The sequence below is a fragment of the Pelobates fuscus genome, chromosome 5 (assembly GCF_036172605.1).
Source record: "Pelobates fuscus isolate aPelFus1 chromosome 5, aPelFus1.pri, whole genome shotgun sequence".
In the NCBI taxonomy this organism is placed as follows: domain Eukaryota; kingdom Metazoa; phylum Chordata; class Amphibia; order Anura; family Pelobatidae; genus Pelobates; species Pelobates fuscus.
In genome coordinates this window covers 125,758,246-125,784,014 of record NC_086321.1, presented here as the reverse complement: position 1 = coordinate 125,784,014, position 25,769 = coordinate 125,758,246, and the positions used below count along the sequence as shown (strand labels likewise).

The window sequence follows — 25,769 nt, the reverse complement described above, 5'->3', positions numbered from 1 at the left end:
CACTTAATCTAATCTGCTTCTATATAGCTCCTCGTGTCTGAATCTTTTCATTTTATTCTGTTGAAGTTTTCATAATTTTTTCCCCCTCCTGTTTAACGATCAGGTTTAGAAAACTGATTGAAAACTGACAATACAGGGAGTGCAGAATTATTAGGCAAGTTGTATTTTTGAGGATTAATTTTATTATTGAACAACAACCATGTTCTCAATGAACCCAAAAAACTCATTAATATCATAGCTGAATATTTTTGGAAGTAGTTTTTAGTTTGTTTTTAGTTATAGCTATTTTAGGGGGATATCTGTGTGTGCAGGTGACTATTACTGTGCATAATTATTAGGCAACTTAACAAAAAACAAATATATACCCATTTCAATTATTTATTTTTACCAGTGAAACCAATATAACATCTCAACATTCACAAATATACATTTCTGACATTCAAAAACATAACAAAAACAAATCAGTGACCAATATAGCCACCTTTCTTTGCAAGGACACTCAAAAGCCTGCCATCCATGGATTCTGTCAGTGTTTTGATCTGTTCACCATCAACATTGCGTGCAGCAGCAGCAACCACAGCCTCCCAGACACTGTTCAGAGAGGTGTACTGTTTTCCCTCCTCGTAAATCTCACATTTGATGATGGACCACAGGTTCTCAATGGGGTTCGGATCAGGTGAACAAGGAGGCCATGTCATTAGATTTTCTTCTTTTATACCCTTTCTTGCCAGCCACGCTGTGGAGTACTTGGACGTGTGTGATGGAGCATTGTCCTGCATGAAAATCATGTTTTTCTTGAAGGATGCAGACTTCTTCCTGTACCACTGCTTGAAGAAGGTGTCTTCCAGAAACTGGCAGTAGGATTGGGAGTTGAGCTTGACTCCATCCTCAACCCGAAAAGGCCCCACAAGCTCATCTTTGATGATACCAGCCCAAACCAGTACTCCACCTCCACCTTGCTGGCGTCGGACTGGAGCTCTCTGCCCTTTACCAATCCAGCCACGGGCCCATCCATCTGGCCCATCAAGACTCACTCTCATTTCATCAGTCCATAAAACCTTAGAAAAATCAGTCTTGAGATATTTCTTGGCCCAGTCTTGACGTTTCAGCTTGTGTGTCTTGTTCAGTGGTGGTCGTCTTTCAGCCTTTCTTACCTTGGCCATGTCTCTGAGTATTGCACACCTTGTGCTTTTGGGCACTCCAGTGATGTTGCAGCTCTGAAATATGGCCAAACTGGTGGCAAGTGGCATCTTGGCAGCTGCACGCTTGACTTTTCTCAGTTCATGGGCAGTTATTTTGCGCCTTGGTTTCTCCACACGCTTCTTGCGACCCTGTTGACTATTTTGAATGAAACGCTTGATTGTTCGATGATCACGCTTCAGAAGCTTTGCAATTTTAAGAGTGCTGCATCCCTCTGCAAGATATCTCACTATTTTTGACTTTTCTGAGCCTGTCAAGTCCTTCTTTTGACCCATTTTGCCAAAGGAAAGGAAGTTGCCTAATAATTATGCACACCTGATATAGGGTGTTGGTCATTAGACCACACCCCTTCTCATTACAGAGATGCACATCACCTAATATGCTTAATTGGTAGTAGGCTTTCGAGCCTATACAGCTTGGAGTAAGACAACATGCATAAAAAGGATGATGTGGTCAAAATACTCATTTGCCTAATAATTCTGCACTCCCTGTAGATGGAGTTTAAAGCAAGGTTGTGTTTCAGTTACAAATCAAATTTCCTCACAATCCCTCAGTAAAATCAATCCCACAGAAAGGGCAGACATCATGGACAGAGAAGAAAAAAATGGCCCAGGTATTGAGATAAGGGGAAAAAAAGCAGGGAGTGTAATCATAAAGATAAAAGGGTCATAGGTAAAGGGGGATAAAAAGGACCAAGCCACCTTAAGAACCAATCCAATGGGTTGTTAAATAATTTGTTTTGTTAATGTGGAAGCTAGAGGGAGTCAGGATAATCTACTCTCCTATACATGTCGAAAGAGGTCGTCAAAATGTTTAGATCACGTTAAATTCTTTGAAGACTATTGGGGCATTTCATTAGCATCATAAAGAAAACAAATGTGGGATGTCTGGTTTTATTTTACAGAAATATAAAAACTTATAGTTTTTATTTTTGTTGTAAAATAGTACTAAATAAATACCAAATTACAGTTCATGTAAAACCAAACCAGACTGAGATATCTCATTTTATCCAGCGCTATCAAATAATCTTAATTTAAACCAGTCAAACAAATGAGTAAAATGTAGTTTATTTTTTCAGTTATCACAATAAAAGCATGTATAAGGAATTACGGTTATAAAACAAAACCCAGAACATAAATACTTAGTGCCTTCTAATTGAAATCTTGCATTAACATAAGTGCGTTTTAGCTGTAAGGGATACATTACAAGTGTAGATGTAAACGTGTAGAAAATTTTTTAATTCATGTGCAGAGACCTGGTATTTGGAACTTAAAGGAGCGCTATAGTGCCAGGAAAACAAACTATAGGGTTATTAGGTTCCCCCTCCCGCTGGATTTAAGGGGTTAAAACCCCTTCAGCCAATTACCTTAATCCAGTGCTGGTTACCTCTCCTCCCCATGCCGACGTCTGCTCCGAATGCGCATGCGCGGCAAGAGCCGTGCGTATTCAAACCGCCAATAGGAAAGCATTACTCAATGCTTTCCTATGGACGTCAGTGTCATCTTAGTGTGATTTTCACACTGAGAATTGCGAAGCGGCCTCTAGTGGCTGTCAGGTAGACAGCCACTAAAGGCTGGCTTAACCCTCAATGAAACCCTCAAAAAAATGTTTTTAGCTGCAAGGTTAAAACCAGGGGGACCTGGCACCCAGACCACTTCATTGAGCTAAAGTGGTCTGGGTGCTTATAGTGGTCCTTTTAAAGTCATTATTTGAAATATAGGAATTTGGTGAATTAAATTATTCTCAATTTAATCTGTGATGCTGAAATTACCACCGTTTGTGCATGGTTTTTGTTCAAGAATATTGAGCCTTTCCCTTCCAGCTGTTGTTGGACTACACTTCCCGTAATTCTGTACTTTTAGATGATCAGGCTAATTGTGGTACTGCAAACCTAGCCTGAATAATTTATTACGTAGATCTCAATATACCAGAAAATTGATGGGTTGATATTTCCATGCAGCTGAGATAATTATTTTAAATAGAATATATAGAGTAACTATTTACCTGATATATTTTTTTATTTTTTTTAATGCATTTTATAAAAGAATATATACAGGTTTATATAATTTATCTGACGGGTAAATAACTTGTTTGTTAGTAGTTACAATTTTTTGTTGCTGTTACATATTATAACTAATATCACAAAAGAACGAGTAAGAATAGTGGAATTTTATTTTCAGAATGGCAGTGCTATTATTTTTATGTAAAGAGGAAAAACATCCTAAAATGTGGTTTTAACATGATGTGGTTACTGCCCATACAGCCACGGCCACAATGGGCCTCCTAAGGCAACTGTCTGTCAAGCGGATAGTTTCAGTAAATTCCCAGATTAATTGTTTGCCCGACCTTCCAGTTTCCAATTACTTCTTGTGGGGATATCTGGGAGTGGGTGTACGTGAACAAACCATATACACTTCAAGGAGACTGTGCAGAAATTTCAGTGCTAGAGCCTCAAACATTTACTAATGTTATGAACAATGCAATCAAAAGAGCCCGACTTTCCGAGGCGGCAAATGGTGCTCATTTAAAACAGGTAATTTTATGTACCTAATAGAGACGTACTGGATACCACACTCGCCAAATAACCCAGGTGATCTGAAGCCAGGGCTGGCCAGGCCTCCCTTCTAAGATATGCAGAATAAATAACAGTTCATGTACTCCGGGATACCAAAAAAGCAGCTTTATTGGGGCAAAAGCAGCAAGATTTCAACCCCACCGGGCCTTTATCAAGCTTTTCTGTACCTAGTCAAACAAATCTCTCTACTCTGAATAATCTCATCAGTGGAACTATTCTAAAAAATGGTAACAGTAGTACAGATCTCTCAGCAATAGAATGCTACTCATAAGTAGCCAGTATCCTTACCCAGTTCTTGTACTTCTCCCCACATAAGTTTGTATATTTTCACCCAGTGCTTGTATTATTAAGCAGTCACTAGGATGACCCCTAGTGGTTTAGATGAAAACTAAGCCTAGTTCACAATAACTTCTAGTGGCTGGAACCCCTCGGTCTGGTGGTGGACCAACTACAACTTCTACAGGAATGTATGTGAGAATTCTATGTGCTATCATTATACATCTGTATGAAATGGTATTGTTCGTAAAGTGACACACAAGTTCCAGACTGGCTAATGTAAACTTTGTGCAAAATTGATGTCTGATGCCAGCACACACAGTATTCTGTAAATGACAGTCAATGATTGTGTGCAGCCCATGTCCTTCCTGCAGTCCATCCTCCCTGCCCTCCCTCAATCTCCAGCAAGGGGAGTGACGTCAGGGAAGGAGGATCGGACTGAGGGAGAACCTGGAGAATATTTATTGCCTATTGCAAAATCACAACTAATGTATGTAAAGAGAATTCATGGCACAATAACTTGACATATAGACCATGAATGCAGAAGTAGTAGATTAATAATAAAATGCCAGGTGTACAGAAATTTGGTCCTGAACCATATATTTATTTTCCTCCAAGTTAACTGATTTGGTGCTGTCAAACTTTGCAGCAGATATAGAACAACCTTTAATCTGACCCTTTTTAATACAATATGCAAATGTTCCTTTATGGTTATGTGACCCATGTACTTATTTGATTGTCAATTCCATTGCCACCAAATCGCAAAGTGTTTTCATGCTTTTGCAAATTCACAGGATGATTCAGTCAACTTTTAGTCTTTCTGTTATTGTAAAACCACCAAACATTAATATTGATGTTCTTGCTCAGCCACCGAGATGTCTGATGAGGAAATCAAAGAGAAAACGTTGCATACCGCAGCAGCTTATTTGGAAGGGAAGGAACCGGTGGATAAAGCAGCCATTCTTCACCAGCACATTGGAAGGAGGGAAATGACAGATATGATCATAGAAACTATCGGTCCCAGCTCAGGTAAGAATCCTCTCCTACTGATGGTAGTTCATGAATGTCTTCTTACAAAACGGTGTCCTTGGAGAAACGGAGCTGTGTAGACCATTTTAAGCTGTCATAAAGAATAAAATATGAGCTTGTACAAATATTAGTGTCATTCTGCCATCCAGTAGCCTATACAGACTGGAATGTCAGCAGTATCCCTAGTATTTTCTTTGCAGAAAAATATAAATCTTAATTTTCTCCTGAATTGACAATACCCTGCATTTTAGTGTATTGTCCTTTGCAAGGGATTGTGCATTTTATGCAGATTTATAAACTGGTTTTATTTCAGTTTCTTTAGGGAGGACAACATAAAAACACAACCATTTCGGTAGATTATATTCTGAACCAGAGTCAGATGATGAAGTTAAAATGTCTTCGATTATGGACATGCTTTATAAACATATGTGCTAGATATTAAAGGGTTACTCCAACATCCATGACCACTTCTGCCTTTTGAAGTGGTCATTGAGGAAAGAATCTGGAAACGCTGCACATCCAGAGATATTTGCACTTGTCTGCCGGAGGCTAGTTACACCAGCAGTACATGGGACTCTGGCAGCTGTGAATTCTCCTCCGGGCTTGCTAAATGTCAATTCTGGGCATATTTTATGTCTATTGTCAGTGCGCTCTGCACACTGGTGACAGACATTTTCTGATTTTCTCTTGTAGACAGAGCCTGCAAGCTTGTCTCCCCTCACTCCTTCATCGCAGCTCTCCCACCTCACGATCCCATAAGTTTAAAGTTCACTGTCTCCTTCCCACTCCCTCTTGCCTTCCCGGCTCAGAGCCCGTGCATGTACTTTGAGCCTGCTAAACAGTCCAATCAAAGGCTTCTCTATGAGAGTCCTTTGATTGGACTTCGCCATGGCTGCCGTGACCTCAGGTGAGAGTGTACTGAACAACACCAGGAGCTTTGCCTTGCGCTTGACTTCAGTGAGTTAAACTTTTTTATACTTTTTTCATTGTTTGGGGGAACACGGCACCTAAAGAGTAATGCCCAATATGGAATTACTTGTTTTCTTAGAAAAAAATGTGTGTATGTATGTAAGAAGGGTTAGAGTAACCCTTTAAGTTTCCTTGTTTTAAATGGACACTCCAGGCTAGACAGAGCCCTTTTTAAAATTATTTTTTTAAATGCTTTGACGATATTGCATTAAAATAGAAACAACATAAACTCACTCTTAAAGTTCCTGCAATTGTGTTTTTTTTTTTTTTTTTTTTTCCAACTTTTGCAGTGAACTCTGTCCAAGTGGTGCTCATGCAATCTTTCATTAATCTGTAAAGAAGCCTGTCACTGGAGGTGGATATTTGTATATCACTTGCATTGTACTTGTTGGTGTGTATTTTCTGCTAGATCCACCGGTGACTGCTTCTTCTGAGAAACTCGATTCTATGGAAGCATCTAATAAGACTCCCCCTGACTCTCCATCCAAGCATCTGCCAGATCAGATCACTTTCTTCAGTGGAAACCCATCAGTGGAAATAGTTCATGGAATTATGCACCTCTACAAAACAAAGTAAGTGCCCAGTTATGCATGTGTATGGTGGGTGTGTATATTGTGTTTTAGTGCAAACAAACATTGCAACTAGTTTTGTAGTGTTTTATTATATGCAGAAGAAATGGCACTATTCTGAGGTTATTTACAAAACCCTGAATTATTATAAGTATTTTTGTGGAAAAAAAAAAATACATTCTTGACACCGGTTATTTAATTTGTATTTAAGGTGGTCAGAATTTCACAAGCCTATCTCTAAATTATCTCAGATTTTCTCCATATTGGCTATGGTCTATATCAGGGGTCCTCAAACTCCGGCCCCCCAGATGTTGCTGAACTACAACTCCCATGATTCTCTGGCTATCTATGTAATTCAAATAATCATGGGAGTTGTAGTTCAGCAACATCTGGGGGGCTGGAGTTGGAGAACCCCTGGTCTATATTGTCATTAAAGAAACACTGTAGAGTCAGGAGCACAAACATGTATTCCTGGCCCTTGTGTTAAAAACAACCTTCACCCCCATAGAAAAAATATAATAGGCTGTTGTTCAGGTGACAATAGTGGCCCTTTAAGTACACCTTGAGTTGGACTGCGTAGACTTGTAGTCCCCAGCAGTAACTAAAATAAACAGTAAGGTCAGCAAATGGATTTAAAAAATAATTAACTAAAATGCATCAGGCCTAATTGCACATCCTTTATATGATGGGAGCACAGTGAGGGTGAAGTGATCTGGTCATGGTGCGAAAGGTACCCCATGATTAATAGAGCTAGCAGGGATTACCATTCATATTATGCATTTATTTTCTTTAACATCTTGCCAAGTTTCTTTGCCTGTTTTTTGCAGTAAAAAAAAAAAAAGTGAATTAATTAAAAATACCGTTGAATAGTCACAAATGGTTGGGTTTGGCGTGTGTTGGAGGTTTACATGAAAGTTTAGGTCTAGGATACAAGGTTGTTAATGTGTTTGCATTTTGTGTTTTTTTTTTTTTTTTAAATATGTAGATCTTGGGATGAGGACTATAACAGTACTTTTCAAAGAGAAATCTCAAGTTTAGGTAAACAAAAATACTGAATGTATAGCTGACTTGAAGAAATCTCCAGATTTATTCCAGGTTACTTTGGTCTAAAAGGTGAAAATCACTTTGAAATCCAAACAATCCACTAACCTTTTTATTTTCACGTGTGAATATGAATGTGAGGTCGTTGTGTTAGTGAATAGGAATGTGGCTGGTGTTTTCATGTGAAGGTTAATGGTGAATTTAGGCTGGATAGGATAGCTCAGGGGTGCTCAAAAGGTAGATCCCCAGATGTTGTAGAACTACAATTCCCATGATGCTTTACATGGCTTTAGTATAACAAAGCATCATGGAAACTGTGTTTTTAAAACATCTGGGGATCTACCTTTTGGGAACCCCTGGGTTAGGTAAGGGTTGCACATGGCCAATCTGACACTAAAAGGATACTCAAAACATCATAATCATTACAGCCCACTGTAGTGATTATGGTGCCTGCATGCCCCTTGTTTGCCATTCCCTGTGGTTCACTGTGAGACGGTTTTCTTTTTCTTTTATTTTTATTTTTTGTGTGCTACTGTGTTTTGCTAAATTTTCACATTTTTTTTTCAATGTTTCTATAAACCCATACAGCTTTGTTACTTTGCAAATTGATTTATTTTTTTATGACACAGCCTAGTGGAAATATTCTAACCAGTCAACTAAGTGTTTACATTTTGTATATCTCTCTCCCCTAGTAAAATGACATCACTGAAAGAAGACGTAGGACGTAGTGCCATGCTCTGTATACTCACTGTTCCTTCTGCAATGACAAGTCATGATCTCATGAAATTTGTAGCTTCTTTTAATGAGGTCATCGAGCACATGAAAATCATCCGTGATTCCACTCCAAATCAGTACATGGTCCTGATAAAATTCAGCTGTCAGGTAATGGGAAATATTGCTGCGTCATAGTAAACATAGTAAACATACTAAAATATTTCATATTTTTATATACATTTTTAAAATGTTTTTTTTTCAAGGTATTAAATTATCGAAAAAAGATATCATACGTTAAACTATCAAATATAAAAATATTGCAACATTTTAAATAATAGTCAATCTGATGGGGGGGAAAAAATCAAAGTTAAGAAAAGTCAGTTTTCAGTTTATGTGATTGCCCGTGGAGTGAGCTGCATGCTATGCTGCCTGTAAACATGTTACTTCCATATGCTTTACATGTTTTGTTTCTGATGCCCACTACAAGTCTGTTCAATGACTCTGCTGCACTAGTGTATTCTCGGATCACAGAATTGTGTATGCATAGCACATAATTTAACTGGAACATCCATTTTGCACTTGTAATCATCCCTTCATGTGTTTTTAAAAAAAGGATGCTCTTTGCTTGTCACTGTTCTGTCTCAACCATGAACTGAAAACAAACCAGCACAACAATGGGTGAATCTATTGGAACATTGTTAGTGGGCTGGGTGACAGTCATGTGATCTCCGTGATTGAACACAGACCAGTGTGTATATCAGCTCTAGTAGCTGTGTGGAGTTGTGCTTTATCATAGGCTTTTTTCAACTGTTAGATTTTGTGCTACTCTCCCTTTTCTAAAAGGGATTATTTACTTATTTATCTTCATACCCGAATCCCAGGCTGATGCTGATAGTTTCTACATGGCAAGTAATGGGCGCCAGTTTAACTCCATTGAAGATGATGTCTGCCAGTTGGTTTATGTGGAACGGGCCGAGGTGTTCAAGTCTGATGATGTAAGTGGTTTATGTACACTGTCCTCTATCTTCACACTTATTGCCATTCTATGCCTGTTAAACTGTAAGGTTCAGTAATTAAAGCTACACAGATCAATTTGTAAACATTTTATATTCTTCTTGTTTATGAGTAAACAAATATACATTAATAAGGTGGGGCTTAAATTGTTTGTAGACCACTACAGTTAACAGGATTTAGTTTGATACACTGCTGGAGGCAATATATAAAATAAATTCTGAATTTCTGCAACTTAAAATTCTCCAACTGTGCTATAGTCACTTCTTGGCTCAGTTTTGCCATTTTGATTTTCAGTTCGCTAAAAAAACTACTCGATGTAACTAGATTATAATAAATTTTATTCTTGGTGCATTTCGCTTGAGGATATTAGAAAACTGAATAAAGTATTATATATATTATTGTTTTGTGGTTTTTTTTTTTTATGCTTCTAGTGGTAAGTAAAACTTACTGGGCATTCTAGATGCATAAACAATGCTAGTTTAAATATTGGGTTTGAGATTTAGGACTTTATTTACAATGGCTTTGATTTGATTTTCTATATATTTTTGTAGAATAGATGTGTTTTGGATGTTTTTGAGATAGTCTTACAGAGTTATCAACTAAAGTGTGACTTGTCGGGAATTTAAAATGTTATATCACAAAATAGCTGAAATAAGAAAAATGCAAAGTCAAGTATGTTTTCAGTTTGGACTACAATTGGTTTAGGTTTTAACTAAATACTGAATCCCAGTGCATTGAGCATCATATTGCAATACCCAAACTGTGACTATAGTTGGATTGGATAATGTTTTTCTAGCTTGGCACATTTTTCAATTCACTACAGTTTCTTATTTAGTGAATTAACCCATGTGAATCCCCAATAGCTGTCACACACTAGTAACTAACAATGGTCTGCTCCTTGATCCTTCGTCTGTTTAAAATGAAATGAAATCTATTTTTTATTTTTATTTCTTGCTATTAAATAAAGTGTGTACCTGACCTAATGAAACATGTCATTTACCATTTGCTAAATACCTCATTTATCATATCTACTTTCCCCACTGTTAAACATCCCAAATTGTGAAAAATGTGGCTCCTTGTGACCGTATAACTACCAAAAATAGAATTGAAATCCTAGACATATGTGTTTCATACATCATGATTAAGTTTTGTTTTTTTCTTTTTTATTTTGTTAAATTCCGTGCACCTTGTTATAAGCAAAACACGATATTCTAAATCAAGAGATATATATATATATATATATATATATATATATATAATATAATATTATTTTTTTTTTCTCATTTATAATCAAATAACGGCCCCACCTGTCTTTTAAAATACAATATATAGTATGTGGGTGCACTGAATAAGAAAGTGGGAAGTGATGGTGTTGTAGAATTATTAACCCCTTATAACTTATATCCATTATTAGGCCCCTTATAAACTATATAATCCTTACTGGGCCCCTTTTAATACTATATTCTCATATTCAGCTCTCATGCCTCATAGTTTAAACTTTACAAGATTCCTTTGTTCGTAGAAACAGCATGTCAGCAGAAAATGCTAGAATCTTCTGATTCAAAGAACACACTGTAGCAGATAGTATTGATAGAGTGTATAATTGCCAAAGAGGCCTTGAGAATACTGAGGATACTAACCTTGAAAGACTAAAGGTACCAGCTACTCTTTATGGATAGCTGCCAAAATGCCCCCTCCCATCGAAAGAACTCCTCGTGCTAAGCAAGATGGCGCTGAAATCTGGAGGAGAACTTTATGACGTCAGTTATGATGTAAGACGTAACACCCAACAGGGAGGGCATTTAACTAACCACTTCTTCTCTTAGCCAATTGACAATGTTTCCTCACTTTTTATCTTGATTTTACAATGACGTAATTTTATCTTTAAAAAGGACTTGCAAGCCTGCTTTGTTCAGATGCTAATAAATTTCCTGAAGTTCTTTCATTTAACCTGAACCTTGTGTCAGTGTGAATTTACTTCTGCGTATACGCAATTTAAACATCTCTAATTTGGACAGGAACAGATAGTCATTCAAACTTCTTTGTTTGCTTAAAAGATTCCCTTATCAATGGTTGAACTAGACAAAAAAAATGACAAAATTGCTGTGGTTCCAAAAGGCCATTACTGTGAGAAGTGTCATTAAATGCACATATCGTTTTGAATAATATCCTGCCTCTGATCAGATGTTTGAACTTTTGCTACATTGTAAGTTTGTTTTTTTTGTTTTTTTTTGTAGGGTGCTAGCCTGCCAGTGATGGATCTTACTGAGCTTCCCAAGTGCACTGTTTGCCTTGAACGGATGGATGAATCAGTAAATGGGATTCTGACAACACTTTGCAACCACAGTTTTCACAGTCAGTGTCTGCAGCGATGGGAGGACACAACGTAGGTGCTTTGTTGGCTATTAACTAATGCCTTACTTACTAACTGAATTGTCTCACATGTAAATGCATGTGCCTTAGTGGATTATTATTACTTGCTTATCTCAATGTAAGTTACTGTTCATGCTATGTGTAAACAGCAGGAACCTCTTCAAATACACAATGAAACATCAAGTCCCAGTCATTTATGTGTATAGTTCTTCAAAAGCCATTTATTTAGGTGATCTTTGACAACTGTCTTCACTGTTTGCTTGTTTTTTGTACTCCAATGGAATAGCCTGCCTACCCCCATCAGACTCTCCCCTTGTCTTCAACCGTTTAAGAAATGCCTTTAAACACATCTATTTAGGAAAGCTTACCACCTCCCATACCTGTCTCTTGCTCTCTCCTAAAGGGCAGCACTCTACTCTCTCTCCAGCTCTGCTTCGCTCTCACCTTATTTGATTGCTATTTCCTGTCCGATTGTGTTTTATACACCAACTCCTATAGACTGTAATATTGTAAAGCGCTACGGAATCTGTTGGCGCTATATAAATGGCAATAATAATCTTACTAAATAAACTATTTTATCTACAGGATATGCCCTGTACTACAATGAAAATCCAGGATTATGCAGACTTAATTTCTGTGATTTTTTTTTTTTCATTGTATTTTTATTTTTTATGGCACAAAACTCCCTGGTTAAGCAATTTGCTGGATAGCTTGTAGAGCGGTAATAATCAGCTCCGTAATTTAGAAGAAAAAAAAAAAAGTTTCTTGTGCACTAACTCAAGGCAGGGTTAAAGGAACACTATAGTCACCTAAATTACTTTAGCTAAATAAAGCAGTTTTAGTGTATAGATCATTCCCCTGCAATTTCACTGCTCAATTCACTGTCATTTAGGAGTGAAATCACTTTGTTTCTGTTAATGCAGCCCTAGCCACACCTCCCCTGGCTATGATTGACAGAGCCTGCATGAAAAAAAAACTGGTTTCACTTTCAAACAGGTGTAATTTAACTTAAATAATTGTATCTCAATCTCTAAATTGAACTTTGATCACATACAAGAGGCTCTTGCAGGGTCTAACAAGCTATTAACAAAGCAGGGGATAAGAAAAAGCCTAAATAGGGCTCTCTTTACAGGAAGTGTTTATGGAAGGCTGTGCAAGTCACATGCAGGGAGGTGTAACTAGGGTTCATTAACAAAGGGATTTAACTCCTAAATGGCAGAGGATTGAGCAGTGAGGCTGCAGGGGCGTGTTCTATACACCAAAACTGCTTCATTAAGCTAAAGTTGTTCAGGTGACTATAGTGGTCCTTTAATGAGACAGAAAGTGGTGTATTTCTAAAGCCGTACACACCTTTTAACCCTTAATAGGAAACGCATGAGGTGGGCGGCAGCATTGTTACATGGTTACCTTAACGGGGCAGGTGAGTGTACTTTTGAATGGCTATTGGGGTGATACTAAGAACCTCCTGTGATTTAAAGTGCATACGGCTTTGGGATAGTGCAGAAGTAACTTTTTTCTTCTTTTGGGGGGTGGGGGGGCTAATGTGTATAGTCATTGCTGATGCCCAGGAGTGTAGTGGGAGTACGAGCACAGGACTTAATTTTCTGTTTTTGTATTCGCTCCACAATTACCCTAAAGGAAACAGTGTCTGTAACTGGATTATCATTCATTCATCTATAATTGAAGATCGATGCAGCCTACCTTTGTTCCGTAGTTTTTATGTTTCATGCTAATGAAATATATTATTAAAAATAAAATGTTGTTCACCTCTTAAATAGTCTTACCACCGTATGCTTATTTCAGCCTATTTTTTAAAGGGAAACTCCAGTGCCAGAAAAACGATCAGTTTTTCTGGCACTGGAGGGTTCCTCTCCCTCCCACCCCCCAATCCCCGGTTACTGAAGGGGTGAAAACCCCTTCAGTCACTTACCTGGGACAGCGGCGATGTCCCTCGCCGCTGTCTCCGCCTCCGCGACGCTCCTCCCAGTGATTGCGTCGGCCGGTGGGCGAGACTGATCTCGCCCACCGGCCGAGGAGACGTAATGCGCATGCGCGGAAATGCCGCGCATGCGCATTACGTCTCCCCATAGGAAAGCATTGAAAAATCATTTCAATGCTTTCCTATGGGGTTTTGAGCGACGCTGGAGGTCCTCACACAGCGTGAGGACGTCCAGCGACGCTCTAGCACAGGTTTCCTGTGCTAGAACCCAGGAAGTGACCTCTATTGGCTGTCTAGTAGACAGCCACTAGAGGTGGAGTTAACCCTGCAATGTAATTATTGCAGTTTATAAAAAACTGCAATAATTACAGCTGCAGGGTTAAGGGTAGTGGGAGTTGGCACCCAGACCACTCCAATGAGCAGAAGTGGTCTGGGTGCCTAGAGTGTCCCTTTAAAACATATTCTACATTTTATGCCGGTTAGACAGTGGCCTAATGCATTATCAGTAGAATCTGTTCAGCCCTTGGGTTGCAAGTTCGAATCCCGGCAGGGTTGACTCAGCCTTTCCTCCTTCCGAGGTAGATAAAATGAGTACCATTAAATTGGGTAATCGTAACAACCCTTGGATGCTGGGCTAAGGTAACATCCCCAGGACGTACTTGAAAACCAGAGTAATCTGAGTGTACCTTTCCTGGTTAAATACTATTATTATTATTATTATTATTATTATTATTATTATGTTGAGTCCATCCAAATTACTGTGATATATAAAGTATCCCTTTCTTTTATTACAGGTGTCCAGTGTGTCGATACTGCCAAACGCCTGAGCCAGTGGAGGAAAACAAGTGCTTTGAATGTGGTGTGCAGGAAGTAAGTTGGTATTTTAAATCCTAGAACAAGAAACATAAAACTTCAACAACACAGTTTAACCTACATTGATTCAATTGCTGGGACACTCTTTAGATTGATGACTTTTGTCTGTTGCAAAAAAAAGCATTGTCAATTTAATTAGCACATTTGGCATCTGCCACAATCTGTCTATCCAATTTTTCTTTAAGAGAAAGGACTGTTTCCAGTGGCTCTCATAGAAAAACACTGGACGCACTCCCAACTTTAGCACACTTTACATGCTGATACTGGGTGTACAATAGGTTTAATAGCGTGATTGCAAAATGTAAACTGTATAGGTACTTAGAATGCCTCTTTGACACCAACATCACAGAACTCTTATTCTGGCTGCCTGACTCATGGGGTTAGCGCCTTAGTGGATTTACAAAGCAAGGCAGTTCTAAGCCAGGGTAAGAGTGCTTATGTTAGTATAGTGGTTTTATGTAATTTCTGAAGTTGGTGCTTTAGCAACAGTTTTTTGTCCTATTTCACCGCAGAATCTCTGGATTTGTTTAATCTGTGGCCACATTGGATGCGGCAGATATGTTAGCAGACATGCCTATAAACACTTTGAAGAGACACAGCATACCTATGCCATGCAGCTGACAAATCACAGGGTGTGGGACTATGCAGGAGGTAAGCAAGTCTTCTCTCTTTCTCTCTCTATATCTATCTGTCTATGTATATATCATATTTTTGTATGTATAGGTTAAGGATGTAGGGCAGTAATTGTGAGAGGGGTTAACTGGCCTTTATAACAGTCTGCAGCACATAACTTAGGACCCACAGGCAAGTTGGTCAAACTTGCATCACTTCTGAGTCATGTCTAGAGTAAACAATGGTTGCTAGCAGGATGGTAAATCCGGAAGTCCTTCTTGAATTTTCTTTCTAATTCAGAATCTGTGCCCGCAAGTTGTTTATGTCCGTGACTTCACACTGCTAAGGTCACTATCCACAATGTATGAAGGGTCCATTTTTAGTGCTGTCCCTGCTATTTGGCACAATCAGCGTTTTCTAGAGAATATGCCCTTCAGTTATTTGTTCGGCACCAATTGCCCCATGTTCCGTTTATAACGGCAAATGTATAGGAATACCACTCGTTGTGAACCTACTGGTTGGTTTATTTGGAAAGGAACTCGGTTGCAGTGGAACGGCAACCCCTTGCAAACACAACCTCCCCAGGTGCTTGAGCTTGGTACAGGAATTTGGACGATCTATGAGGACAGTGGTGCCTTTATTTACAGAGTGAAGAGGCCAGAAAGGAGCAGACAGGAAGCAGACTTAGGCGGTCTGTTAGTCAGGGCTGGCAGCAAAGGAACTAGGTCAAGAGTCAAGCCAAAGGTCAGAAGCCAGGAGATCTATGAAATACAGAGCTGGATATCAGAAGCAAAGGGTCGGAGACAAGAAGCATGGTCAGGGTCAAAGTCAAAAGTCAGAAGTTGAGAAGTATTACTGGAAACCAGGAACACGTACCAGGACAGGTCACAAGCTCATGTAAACAATGGTCACTGAGCTTTTCTTTTTCGCAGAGGTCACACATTCACCACACTTATTATTAATTTTGAGCTTCCTCTTTTACAGAGGTCACGCGCTCATAAAATTTGGTATTTTAATCAAAGCTTCCTCTTGCAGAGGTAATATGCTCATCAAATTGGTAGTAATTATTGAGCCTTCTCTATCACGGTGGTCACACACTTGTCAAATTCCTATTGGTTACTAGATTTCTTCTTTCACGGAGGTTACACGCACATCAAATTGATGTTGGCTATTGAGCCTCCTTTATCACAGAGGACAGGTGCTCATCAAATTGGTATGCATAGTGAGCCCTTTCTTTTGAAGAGATCACGTGGTCTTCTACTGAGCTCCCTCTTTCGCCTAGGTCATGTGCTCATCAAATTATTATATTTCGGAGCTTCCTCTTTCACAAGGGAAATTCTCTTCCATTGGGTTTTCATTGCTAAGCTTCTCTACACAAAGGTTTTCGAGTTCATCAGTTATTGCATTTGTTACCAAGCTTCATCTTGCGCAGAGGTCACGTGCTCATTAAATTGGTAATTTGGTACGTAGATCCCTTTTAGCATCTAAAGTCAAACGATTACTAGTGACTGATATTTGATCACTAAGCGCCTGCCTGTTACAGGGGTCACACGTTCCTCAATTTTGGTAGTGTTAAAATTATTGAGCTTCAATTTTCCTTTTTTTGCCACTTGCATTTACACTTTGTTTATTGCACCATCAATATTTTCTCACCTCACTTCAAGTTCTTACCCTACCCTGCACCCTTGGTTTTCATTCCTCCCAATCAAAACTTCCCTACTTATATTATAAAGTCCATGGGTCACTGGAAGTCAGTGTTTATGCTAAATATTCCTCCACCCATGCAAGAAACTATCTTTGCAGTCTGTAATTAGTTTTTTTGTTATTGTATATTTTTTAAGCATAATATCGCTTTCAATCTTTTGCCCTCTTTATTTACAGGGCTAACTCGACTGTCTGTTCCGGCACACCTCAACTGACTTTGCCCCAGGCAGCTGGGACAATAACGACTTCGGTCCCGACCACAAATATATATTATAGTGTGTGTCAAATTACAAAGACACAAACTGCACCATTCTTGTTTTTATTTGACTGTCACAATAGAAGTGCACTGTATAGAATCATGGGCACACAAATATGAACCCCCTAAATGATTAAGGTTATATAACGCTTACAAACCAGCAATAGATTTTTATTTTTACACACTTAAGACATAACACTGTCCGATTATGCCACCTCTGCTATATAGATATGTAAGGTTTTGAACTCTGCTAAATTAATTAAAAGGAGCGCTGCCGATATGTTAGTAATTCGGAAAGCTATATTATAGATCTAAAAATACTTTTTGTTCTGTAATGGATGTTTGTTTGCTATATGAGTTCATGCATTCTTCGATATAGGATTTGGGTTCACTTTTAGGTTGCTATTTTATGAACTCTCTCTAAAGCAAATTTAGAATTAAAAAAAAGAATACCGCTTATAATTTGGGGAATCCAGAGGCAAAATGAATACTGGGCTGGAGCCTCTCCAAAATTTAAAGGATCACCATAGTGTCAGGAAAACAAAGCGGTTTTCCTGACACTATAGTGCCCTGAGCGTGCCCCCACCCTCAGGGTCCCCCTCCCGTGGCGCTGAAGTGGTTAAAACCCCTTTAGCAGGGGCGTGGTTACGGCTTTGACCAAGATGGCCGCATAGAGAGATAGCTCCGCTCCACCGGACCCTGACAAGCCGCCCTCTAAGCATTTAAATCAGCCAAATGGGTCGCACTAAGTGCCCGGAGCAACCTCAGACCCCTAGGAACCTCCAACAGGGCCCCCTGGACGGGTACCTGCAGCCGGGGGCCAGTGGAGAAACGGGAAGCCCCAAAATGGCGCCGACCACCCCGCCGGGGTCGGGCGGCACCGCCCTTGAGAGAATTGAGGATAGGCTGGAGAGTCTGACCGCATCTATGGCCACAAAGGACGACCTAAAGTCACTTACCTCCGCCATCCAAGACACCCTCAGGGCTGAAATAGCGGGGATCCGCTCAGAAGTCACGTCCCATGCAGGCCGTATCACACGATCGGAGGAGGCAATTGAGGCCCTCACGGCACGCCAGACGTCTGCCGACACAGCAATCGCCCGCCAAGGCTCTATGCTCCTATCAGCGAGGAGACACCTCGAGGACCTGGACAACAGAGGACGGAGGTGTAATATTCGCATCCGGGGGGTGCCTGAGGCTGAGGGCACGGACGAGAATGTGGTGGACATACTCACTGAGCTCTTCCAGACTATCCTGCAACCAACATCGCCGGAGCATATAGAGTTCGAAAGGGCACACAGAATTGCGAGACCCAGATCCCTGGAAGACGGTCCGAGGGATCTCATATGCTGCCTACATTCCTTCCCCATTAAAGATAACATTATGAAGAAGGCCAGGGATAGACCGACGTGGCCCTATAGAGGGGCGCAGGTTGCCCTATACAACGACTTGTCCCCACTCACGCTAGAGGCCCGGCGGGCCCTCCGCCCGGTGACAGCTGCACTAAGAGAAAACAACATACCCTACAAATGGGGGTTTCCCTTCGCTTTGCTGACCAGACATCACAACAACTGGATATCTATCCGCTGGCCTGAAGACGTCCCGAGGTTCATGGAGAACCTGGGCCTTCCAACTCCCATCGTTCCCAACTGGATCCTGGGACCAACGGTCCCAATGTCCAATGTCGAGACCGCAGAGAGCATCCCGGCGGAGAGAAGCCCGCTCCCCCTCCGCTCGGCCTGCAATACGGCGTAGGAACCCGGCGTCCCCTGAGGAATGAACATCGATCTGCCGGGATGGGAGCCGGCACCCCGGGGCCCTGGCCAGGGCGTCCCACCGACCTGTCCCCCGGACCTCACCTGCAGCTGTTGCCATCTGCCCCCACAGTTCGTTTGGGCCTTGACGGGACGGCGCACGCTTACAGGTATGGTGAGCCGCATTTGGGCGGGGAATGGGGGGGTCTGTGGACTCTGGGCATGGCCCTGCGGGCATCATCGGGTGACTCTCTCTGCGGCTGCCCTGCCACCTTTCTTACCTGGGGGGAAGCTTCTCTTCAGGGACCTGGGCACGCATGTTTTTTTTTTTCTCTTGGGGGGGATCCTTTGGGCGAGGGCGCAGACATCCACCGCATTGACTCGTGCCCTGAACTGCACACCGAGATTCCTGGCCTCCGCACAGTCAAGTCGATGTGACCTTATATGTATACATTATAAGGAGGGAGAAGCGAAAGGGCAAAGGGAAGGAGAGGGGAGAATATTTATTTTAGTCTACTTTATTTCATTCTAATTATTAATATTATTATTATTCCTTTATTGTTATTATATTTTATCTCATATCACCTAACTACGCAAGATTCAGCATGTACCTATATGTGGGGGGAGCGGGGCGGGGGACACATAAGTGGGTTTAAAATGCAATTGTTGTTATGTCTCTACCTCTTGATTGGTGCATAACTGGGATGCGCTGGGTTAGACGCTGACTGGAGACGTAGTTTTATGGTACCCCGCTACCACCCACCACCCCCTCCCCCACCCTGCCTACGCCCCCTGTCGCTGACCGGGAGGGAACTCAGAGACACGCGTATTATATTTTACCTCATATCACCTAATTGCGCATGAATCAGCATGTACCTATATGTGGGGAGAGCGGGGCGGGGGACACATATATGGGTTTAAAATGTAATTGTTGTTATGTCTCTACCTCTTGATTGGTGCATAACTGGGATGCGCTGGGTATGACACTGACTGGAGACATAGTTTTATGGTACCCACCCTGCCTACGCCCCCTGTCGCTGACTGAGAGGGATCTCAAAGACACACCTATAGGGAGGTGATAACGATGTCTAGACCGGGGGAGCCCTCCACCCCCCCCCCCCCTTTTTATTGATTTTTTTTTTCTCCTTCCCCTACCGACCACATACGACTTGGGCGACAACGGATTTGCGCCGGAACCCGGCTGGCTGAGGGGTGGGATTTGGGACACCGGGGGTCAATGCTGACACACTGTTATACTCTGTCTCGTTATGATTGCCTGATTTACCCCCCCCCCCTTTTCCCTTTTTTTTTTTAAGCTGTTGCAATCCTCTTGTTCATGCATATTTCATGGTCCAAGCACTGAATCTGTGTCACCGACTGGCACTCCCATGAGACAGGACAGACTTTTCCCTCCGGGTGGGCGGACTGGTAGAGCCATCGCTGCCCGTGAGTGATGCCCTGAACCCCGTCCCACTAGTATGAAGACACATGACTAAATACAGAGACCGGGACGACGTTAAGATGATGAATGGGAAAGTACCCCCCCGTCCGGGGGATTCGGGGAGGACACTGGGGGTCTGAGACGTAGACGATAGCCAATATACAATCCATTTATACCACTCCCGACGCTCCTGAGAAACTATGACCGCCCCTCACACGGAGACCGAACTGTCTGGCTTGAAACTAGCTCTAGGGGGTCTGGTGGGGCGGACGAGCCCACTGTTAGGTATATCAATTCTCTTGGGCAGAGCCTGACGCGCATTTCCCACATCACACACTCGTGCTACGAGTTGGGCAACTGGGCTGTGGTTGCTCTCGCCTTCAGGGCTGGAACCAAGGCGAGGCACCACTAGCGCTGGTTGCAGCACGAGTCCTACCATTAATATCACTATACACGGGGTTGCACTCGAGATACCTACAATCCCGGAGTGACTACCCGAGACACAAGTTTCCATTTTGTCACACTAGAGGGACGCTGACAGGCTCCGTTCCCCGGGCACCTGGACCCTGATCTTGGACCCTAGAGCCTTTGCTACCTACCTCTCATTCCTTTTACTTATCTCTTCCCCTCTCTACCTCCCTTCCCCTTCCTACGGTGATCTGTGTCGAGCTTGGCTGCTCTGTCGGCTGCCCCCTAGGATCGCGGGCTCTCTGGGTACATTAGTGAATTAGGGTAGCACCGATACCACGCTACAGGTATGGCTTACCAAAATACACCCCTGAGGGTACTCACGCAGAATTGTAGGGGCCTTAACATACCTGAACGCAGGACTCACCTCATGAGGGAACTGAAGAAAAAACACGTAACAGTGGCCATGATTCAGGAAACCCACTTTAAGGAGGGCGCAGTGCCCCAGCTAAAAAATAGACACTATCCGAATAATTTTTTCTCTAACCATTCGACGGCCCACAAAGCTGGAACGGCCATTATACTAGCCGCTGAGCTCGAATTTAAGGAACTCGAACGTACCCAAGACTCCCAAGGTCGATACCTCTTTTTAAAAGGGATCATAGCAGATAAGTTATACACACTGGCCAACATCTATGCTCCCAACCGACGCCAAGCTCCTTTTCTCCGGAATACTTTACACATTCTGGAGGACTTCACAGACGGCATCCTAATCGTGGGGGGAGACTTCAATGTCCCCCTAGATCCAGTGCTGGATTCCTCCTCGGGACACAGTTGCATCCCACAGAGCAGTATCCGGTCTATACGCAGATCACTGGAGGACCTGAGATTGGTTGACTGCTGGAGGACGCTTAACCCTTCGGTGAAGGATTATACCTACTATTCCGCCCTTCACAATCGCTACTCGCGCATCGACTATCTCTTTATAACACAAGAAGGTCTCTCCCGTCTACTTAGGTCAGACATAGACCCTGCCACATGGTCGGATCACAGCTCGGTCTGGATGGAATTGGAGTCTCCCCTGTTCCGCCCATCGTCCTGGATCTGGAGACTCAATGAGGCTCTACTACTGGATCCCGCCACTACAGATCAAATAAACCAGGAGTTGGAACTTTACTTTCGCGAAAACGTTGTACCTGAAACGTCACCGATATCTGTGTGGGAAGCCCACAAAAGTGTCATCCGCGGCTCTTTCATCCGCATCGCGTCACAAAAGCGAAAAGCAACCATGGCCGAGATGACCGACTTATACTGGAAAATAACTTCACTGGAAAGTCGACACAAACGGTCACAGCTGAACGAAGTCTATGGGGAACTGATGGAACTCAGGAGAAAACTTAGAGACCTCATCACACGAAAACATCTTCGCACCTTACAGCGTACAAAATGGTTTTACTACGCCCACGCTAATAAGGGGGGGAAATACCTGGCTAGGCTGCTAAAGGGCCCCATGCCCCGCAGGCAAATACGGAAACTAAGACTAGCCTCCGGCGAGGTGACCCCCTTTCCGCAGAAGATAGCTGATGAGTTCCGGATTTTCTACCAAAACCTTTACAACCTGCGGACGACACGAGACGAAAGCCGATGCACGCATATATCGGACTATTTAATCAACACAGTCACCAACAAGATTGACCAGGACTCAGCATCCGTGCTTGATGCACCGATTAGCTTGGAAGAGCTGACGGCGGCCCTCAAAATATCCAAATCAGGCAAAGCCCCGGGCCCGGACGGCTTCTCGACAGGCTATTATAAGAACTTCTCCAACCTCCTGCTGCCATGGCTGACTAAAGCGATTAATGCGGTGGGTGAAGGAGGAAACCTGGGCGCGGAATCCTTAGCGGCGACCATTACAGTTTTGCTCAAGCCAGGGAAGGACCCTCTGCTCTGCGGAAGCTACCGTCCCATCTCCTTGTTAAACACAGATGCCAAATTGTTTACGAAGGTCATAGCAAGCAGACTCAACCACCTCCTACCGGACCTGATTCACGTAGACCAAACAGGCTTCATCCCGGGACGAGAGGCTAGGGATAGCACACTGAGGCTATTCTCCATCCAACAACACGCCAGGAGGACGAAGGCCCAACTACTCCTCTTATTGACTGACGCCGAAAAGGCATTTGATAGGGTCGACTGGACGTACATGATGGCCACTTTACAACAGATGGGATGCGGGCAGAGGTTCCTCACGTGGATATCAGCCCTCTATAGTAAACCGCATGCAACTGTAAGAGTCAACGGGTCTACGACTGCTGCCTTCGGGATTGGCAATGGCACCCGGCAGGGCTGCCCTCTCTCGCCACTTCTGTTCGCAATGACACTGGAACCGCTTCTCCAGGCGATTCGCTTAAACCCGAACATACATGGATATGAATGGCAAGACACACACCATAAAGTAGCCGCTTACGCGGATGACCTCATGTTCTTCGTTAGGAACCAGAGGACAACGCTACCTTGCCTACTCGCGGAATTCGACAGATTTGGTAAGATCTCGGGCTTCAGACTTAATCTCTCCAAATGTGAGGTCTTGAATATCACGATCCCTACGGAAGACTACACGTCTCTTGACTCGCAGTTCCCATTCCGGTGGTGCTACGGCAAAATGAAGTACCTGGGGGTCTGGGTGGCCACAGCCCCAGACGATACTTATCAAATCAACTTTGTTCCCCTCTTGAAGTCAATAGCGGCCGATCTGAATAGATGGTCATACCCGCACGTAACATGGCACGGCAGAGTAGCTGTACTAAAAATGAATATCTTACCGAGAGTTCTCTACCTCATGCAAACAATTCCTCTGGCCATACCGAGCACCTTCTTCTCCTCACTGAAAACGGCGATAATTAAATTTGTGTGGCGCGGTGGCCGTTCCAGAATCCGTCACGACATACTTTGCCGGCCGCGGAACCACGGGGGACTGGCACTCCCGGACTTCAAGAAGTATCACCAAGCCACGATATTACAGCGGATACTGGACTGGCACCTAGACCCCTCGTCGAAACAATGGGTAGCGCTGGATAAAGGCCTACTCGGACCATCGCTCGAAATGGAGATATGGGGGACTGCACGGGGACGGATATCCAACGAAGACAACGGAGGCCCGATACAACAAACGCTGCTCGGATGGCGGTCGCTGAGGAACATGGGCCACATCTCGCCTACCCCCAGCCCTATGATCCCGCTGACGCATAACGCGTCTTTGGGGGGCGGACTACCATCGGACGCATGGCCCATTGCGAGCACTAGGAAATACATTCCCATCTACCAAATTCTCGAAGGGGGCGGAATGCTAGACCTGACCACGCTATTGGGAACAAATCCCAGGACTCCCCTCACGGTCCTCAGATATCTTCAAATGCAACATTACAACTCGATACCGCATAAAGATCGCTTACATCGGGACCTTACCTGGTTTGAAGACCTCTGCAACCAGGGCGCCCCACTTAGCCACACAATTTCGGCTTTATATCAACACTTACTTATCGGGGACAAAACTCAGGCATCCACTTTTCGCCGTCAATGGGAAGAACAACTTGGAAAGGTATTTACACCCGCACAATGGGAAACGGCATTGCTATGGCAACAGAAAAGCTCTATGAGTTCATACTACCAGGAGGTCAACTACAAATTGCTCTCACTGTGGTATAGAACCCCAACCCTGCTGCACCGGATCTTTCCATCGATCACCCCATTGTGCTGGAGATGCCAAGCAGAACGCGGCACGCTGATACACATTTGGTGGGAATGTAGGGATATTGTCCCATACTGGACGATGATTAAAGGTGCCATAATTGACATTTTGGGAGATATCCCGGAATGGAACGCAGAACTGGCCCTCCTACACATCTCAACGCAATCCATTCGGACCTATAAAAGATCTATATTACGCCACTTGCTTAACGCAGCCAAAGCCAATATACCTGCACACTGGAAAACGAGCGACACACCGACAAAAAAAGAATGGATCCGCAGGGTGGAGGACATACATGGAGCGGAAGACATTCACGCCTCCCTGACTGGCCGTGAAACGAAACATATGGAATTGTGGCTCCCGTGGTTCACATACATTACCCAGTATAGACAGACAACTGATTCCCTTGGTTCCGCGGACCGGGGGGCGGCTGGCGTGGGCTCTGCTTGACGCAGAGCACCTCACCCTCTATCCCTTCCTACTACACCTAAATCCTCCTGTCCCCTTTTCCACCTCTATGATTGCTGGGTTCAAGGGCCCCAGGACCTGGGGGAGGAGGGCCGAGATCGTCGTGAAGTGTTATTGACGCACGCAAATCTGCCTCACTTTGACACAATAAGGGCTCCTGACCCACACGGACCCGCTCACCTGCCTAGGCTTCTGGGGCGCGCGAGACGCGCCCAGACGCACACACTGTTACCACACGAGTAAATATCTGGGACCTCACACGTCCGCAGCTAACAGTCCTGTATCACGTAGACCCACTCCAAACTCACTTCACGCTAACGCTGAAACACACTGTAATGACATGGTTCCACAGCTCATGCCTGACAATTACGTTGTACTCAACAAACCTATGTTATTCACATCCTGGGATATCCGCGCACCGCGGGCTCTGCCAAGAGAAGCAACGACTGTAGATTGATACACTAGTGACAAGGACTGTAGGACACCCTCCCGCGGAAATTCGTAGCCAAACTATGGAAACCAATCCGCGTTGACCTTACATGAGGGCGACTCTTACCTCCATAATGTATCCTTATATGAGCGGATTCTTACCTTACAGTGACGCTACGCGACAACACCCGCCAACGCAACATGTTAGGTTTACTTAGTGAGAACATGACTGACCCATAACTCAGAACCCACCGGGAGTCTGAACTCACCTTTCTTATACCTGCCTTGACACCATACCCAACTGCCCGTGGAATACAGTGCTAGGTGACTCTTATGTTTCTGTGTTGGGAGCGGTTTACCCCGTATGCCACCAATGT

General features: G+C 43.1%; 1 protein-coding gene across 1 annotated transcript in view; it reads left to right on the top strand.

Annotated features, from left to right (window-relative positions):
- The window catches only part of BRAP (BRCA1 associated protein), a 58,708-nt gene that overhangs the window by 3,108 nt on the left and 29,831 nt on the right, over window positions 1-25,769 (top strand). Inside the window, exons 2-8 of the mRNA XM_063454253.1 lie at window positions 4,919-5,080; window positions 6,459-6,621; window positions 8,352-8,541; window positions 9,255-9,368; window positions 11,625-11,773; window positions 14,494-14,569; window positions 15,085-15,223. Of these exons, the coding sequence (XP_063310323.1) occupies window positions 4,919-5,080; window positions 6,459-6,621; window positions 8,352-8,541; window positions 9,255-9,368; window positions 11,625-11,773; window positions 14,494-14,569; window positions 15,085-15,223 (993 nt within the window). The remainder of the gene's footprint in view (window positions 1-4,918; window positions 5,081-6,458; window positions 6,622-8,351; window positions 8,542-9,254; window positions 9,369-11,624; window positions 11,774-14,493; window positions 14,570-15,084; window positions 15,224-25,769) is intronic.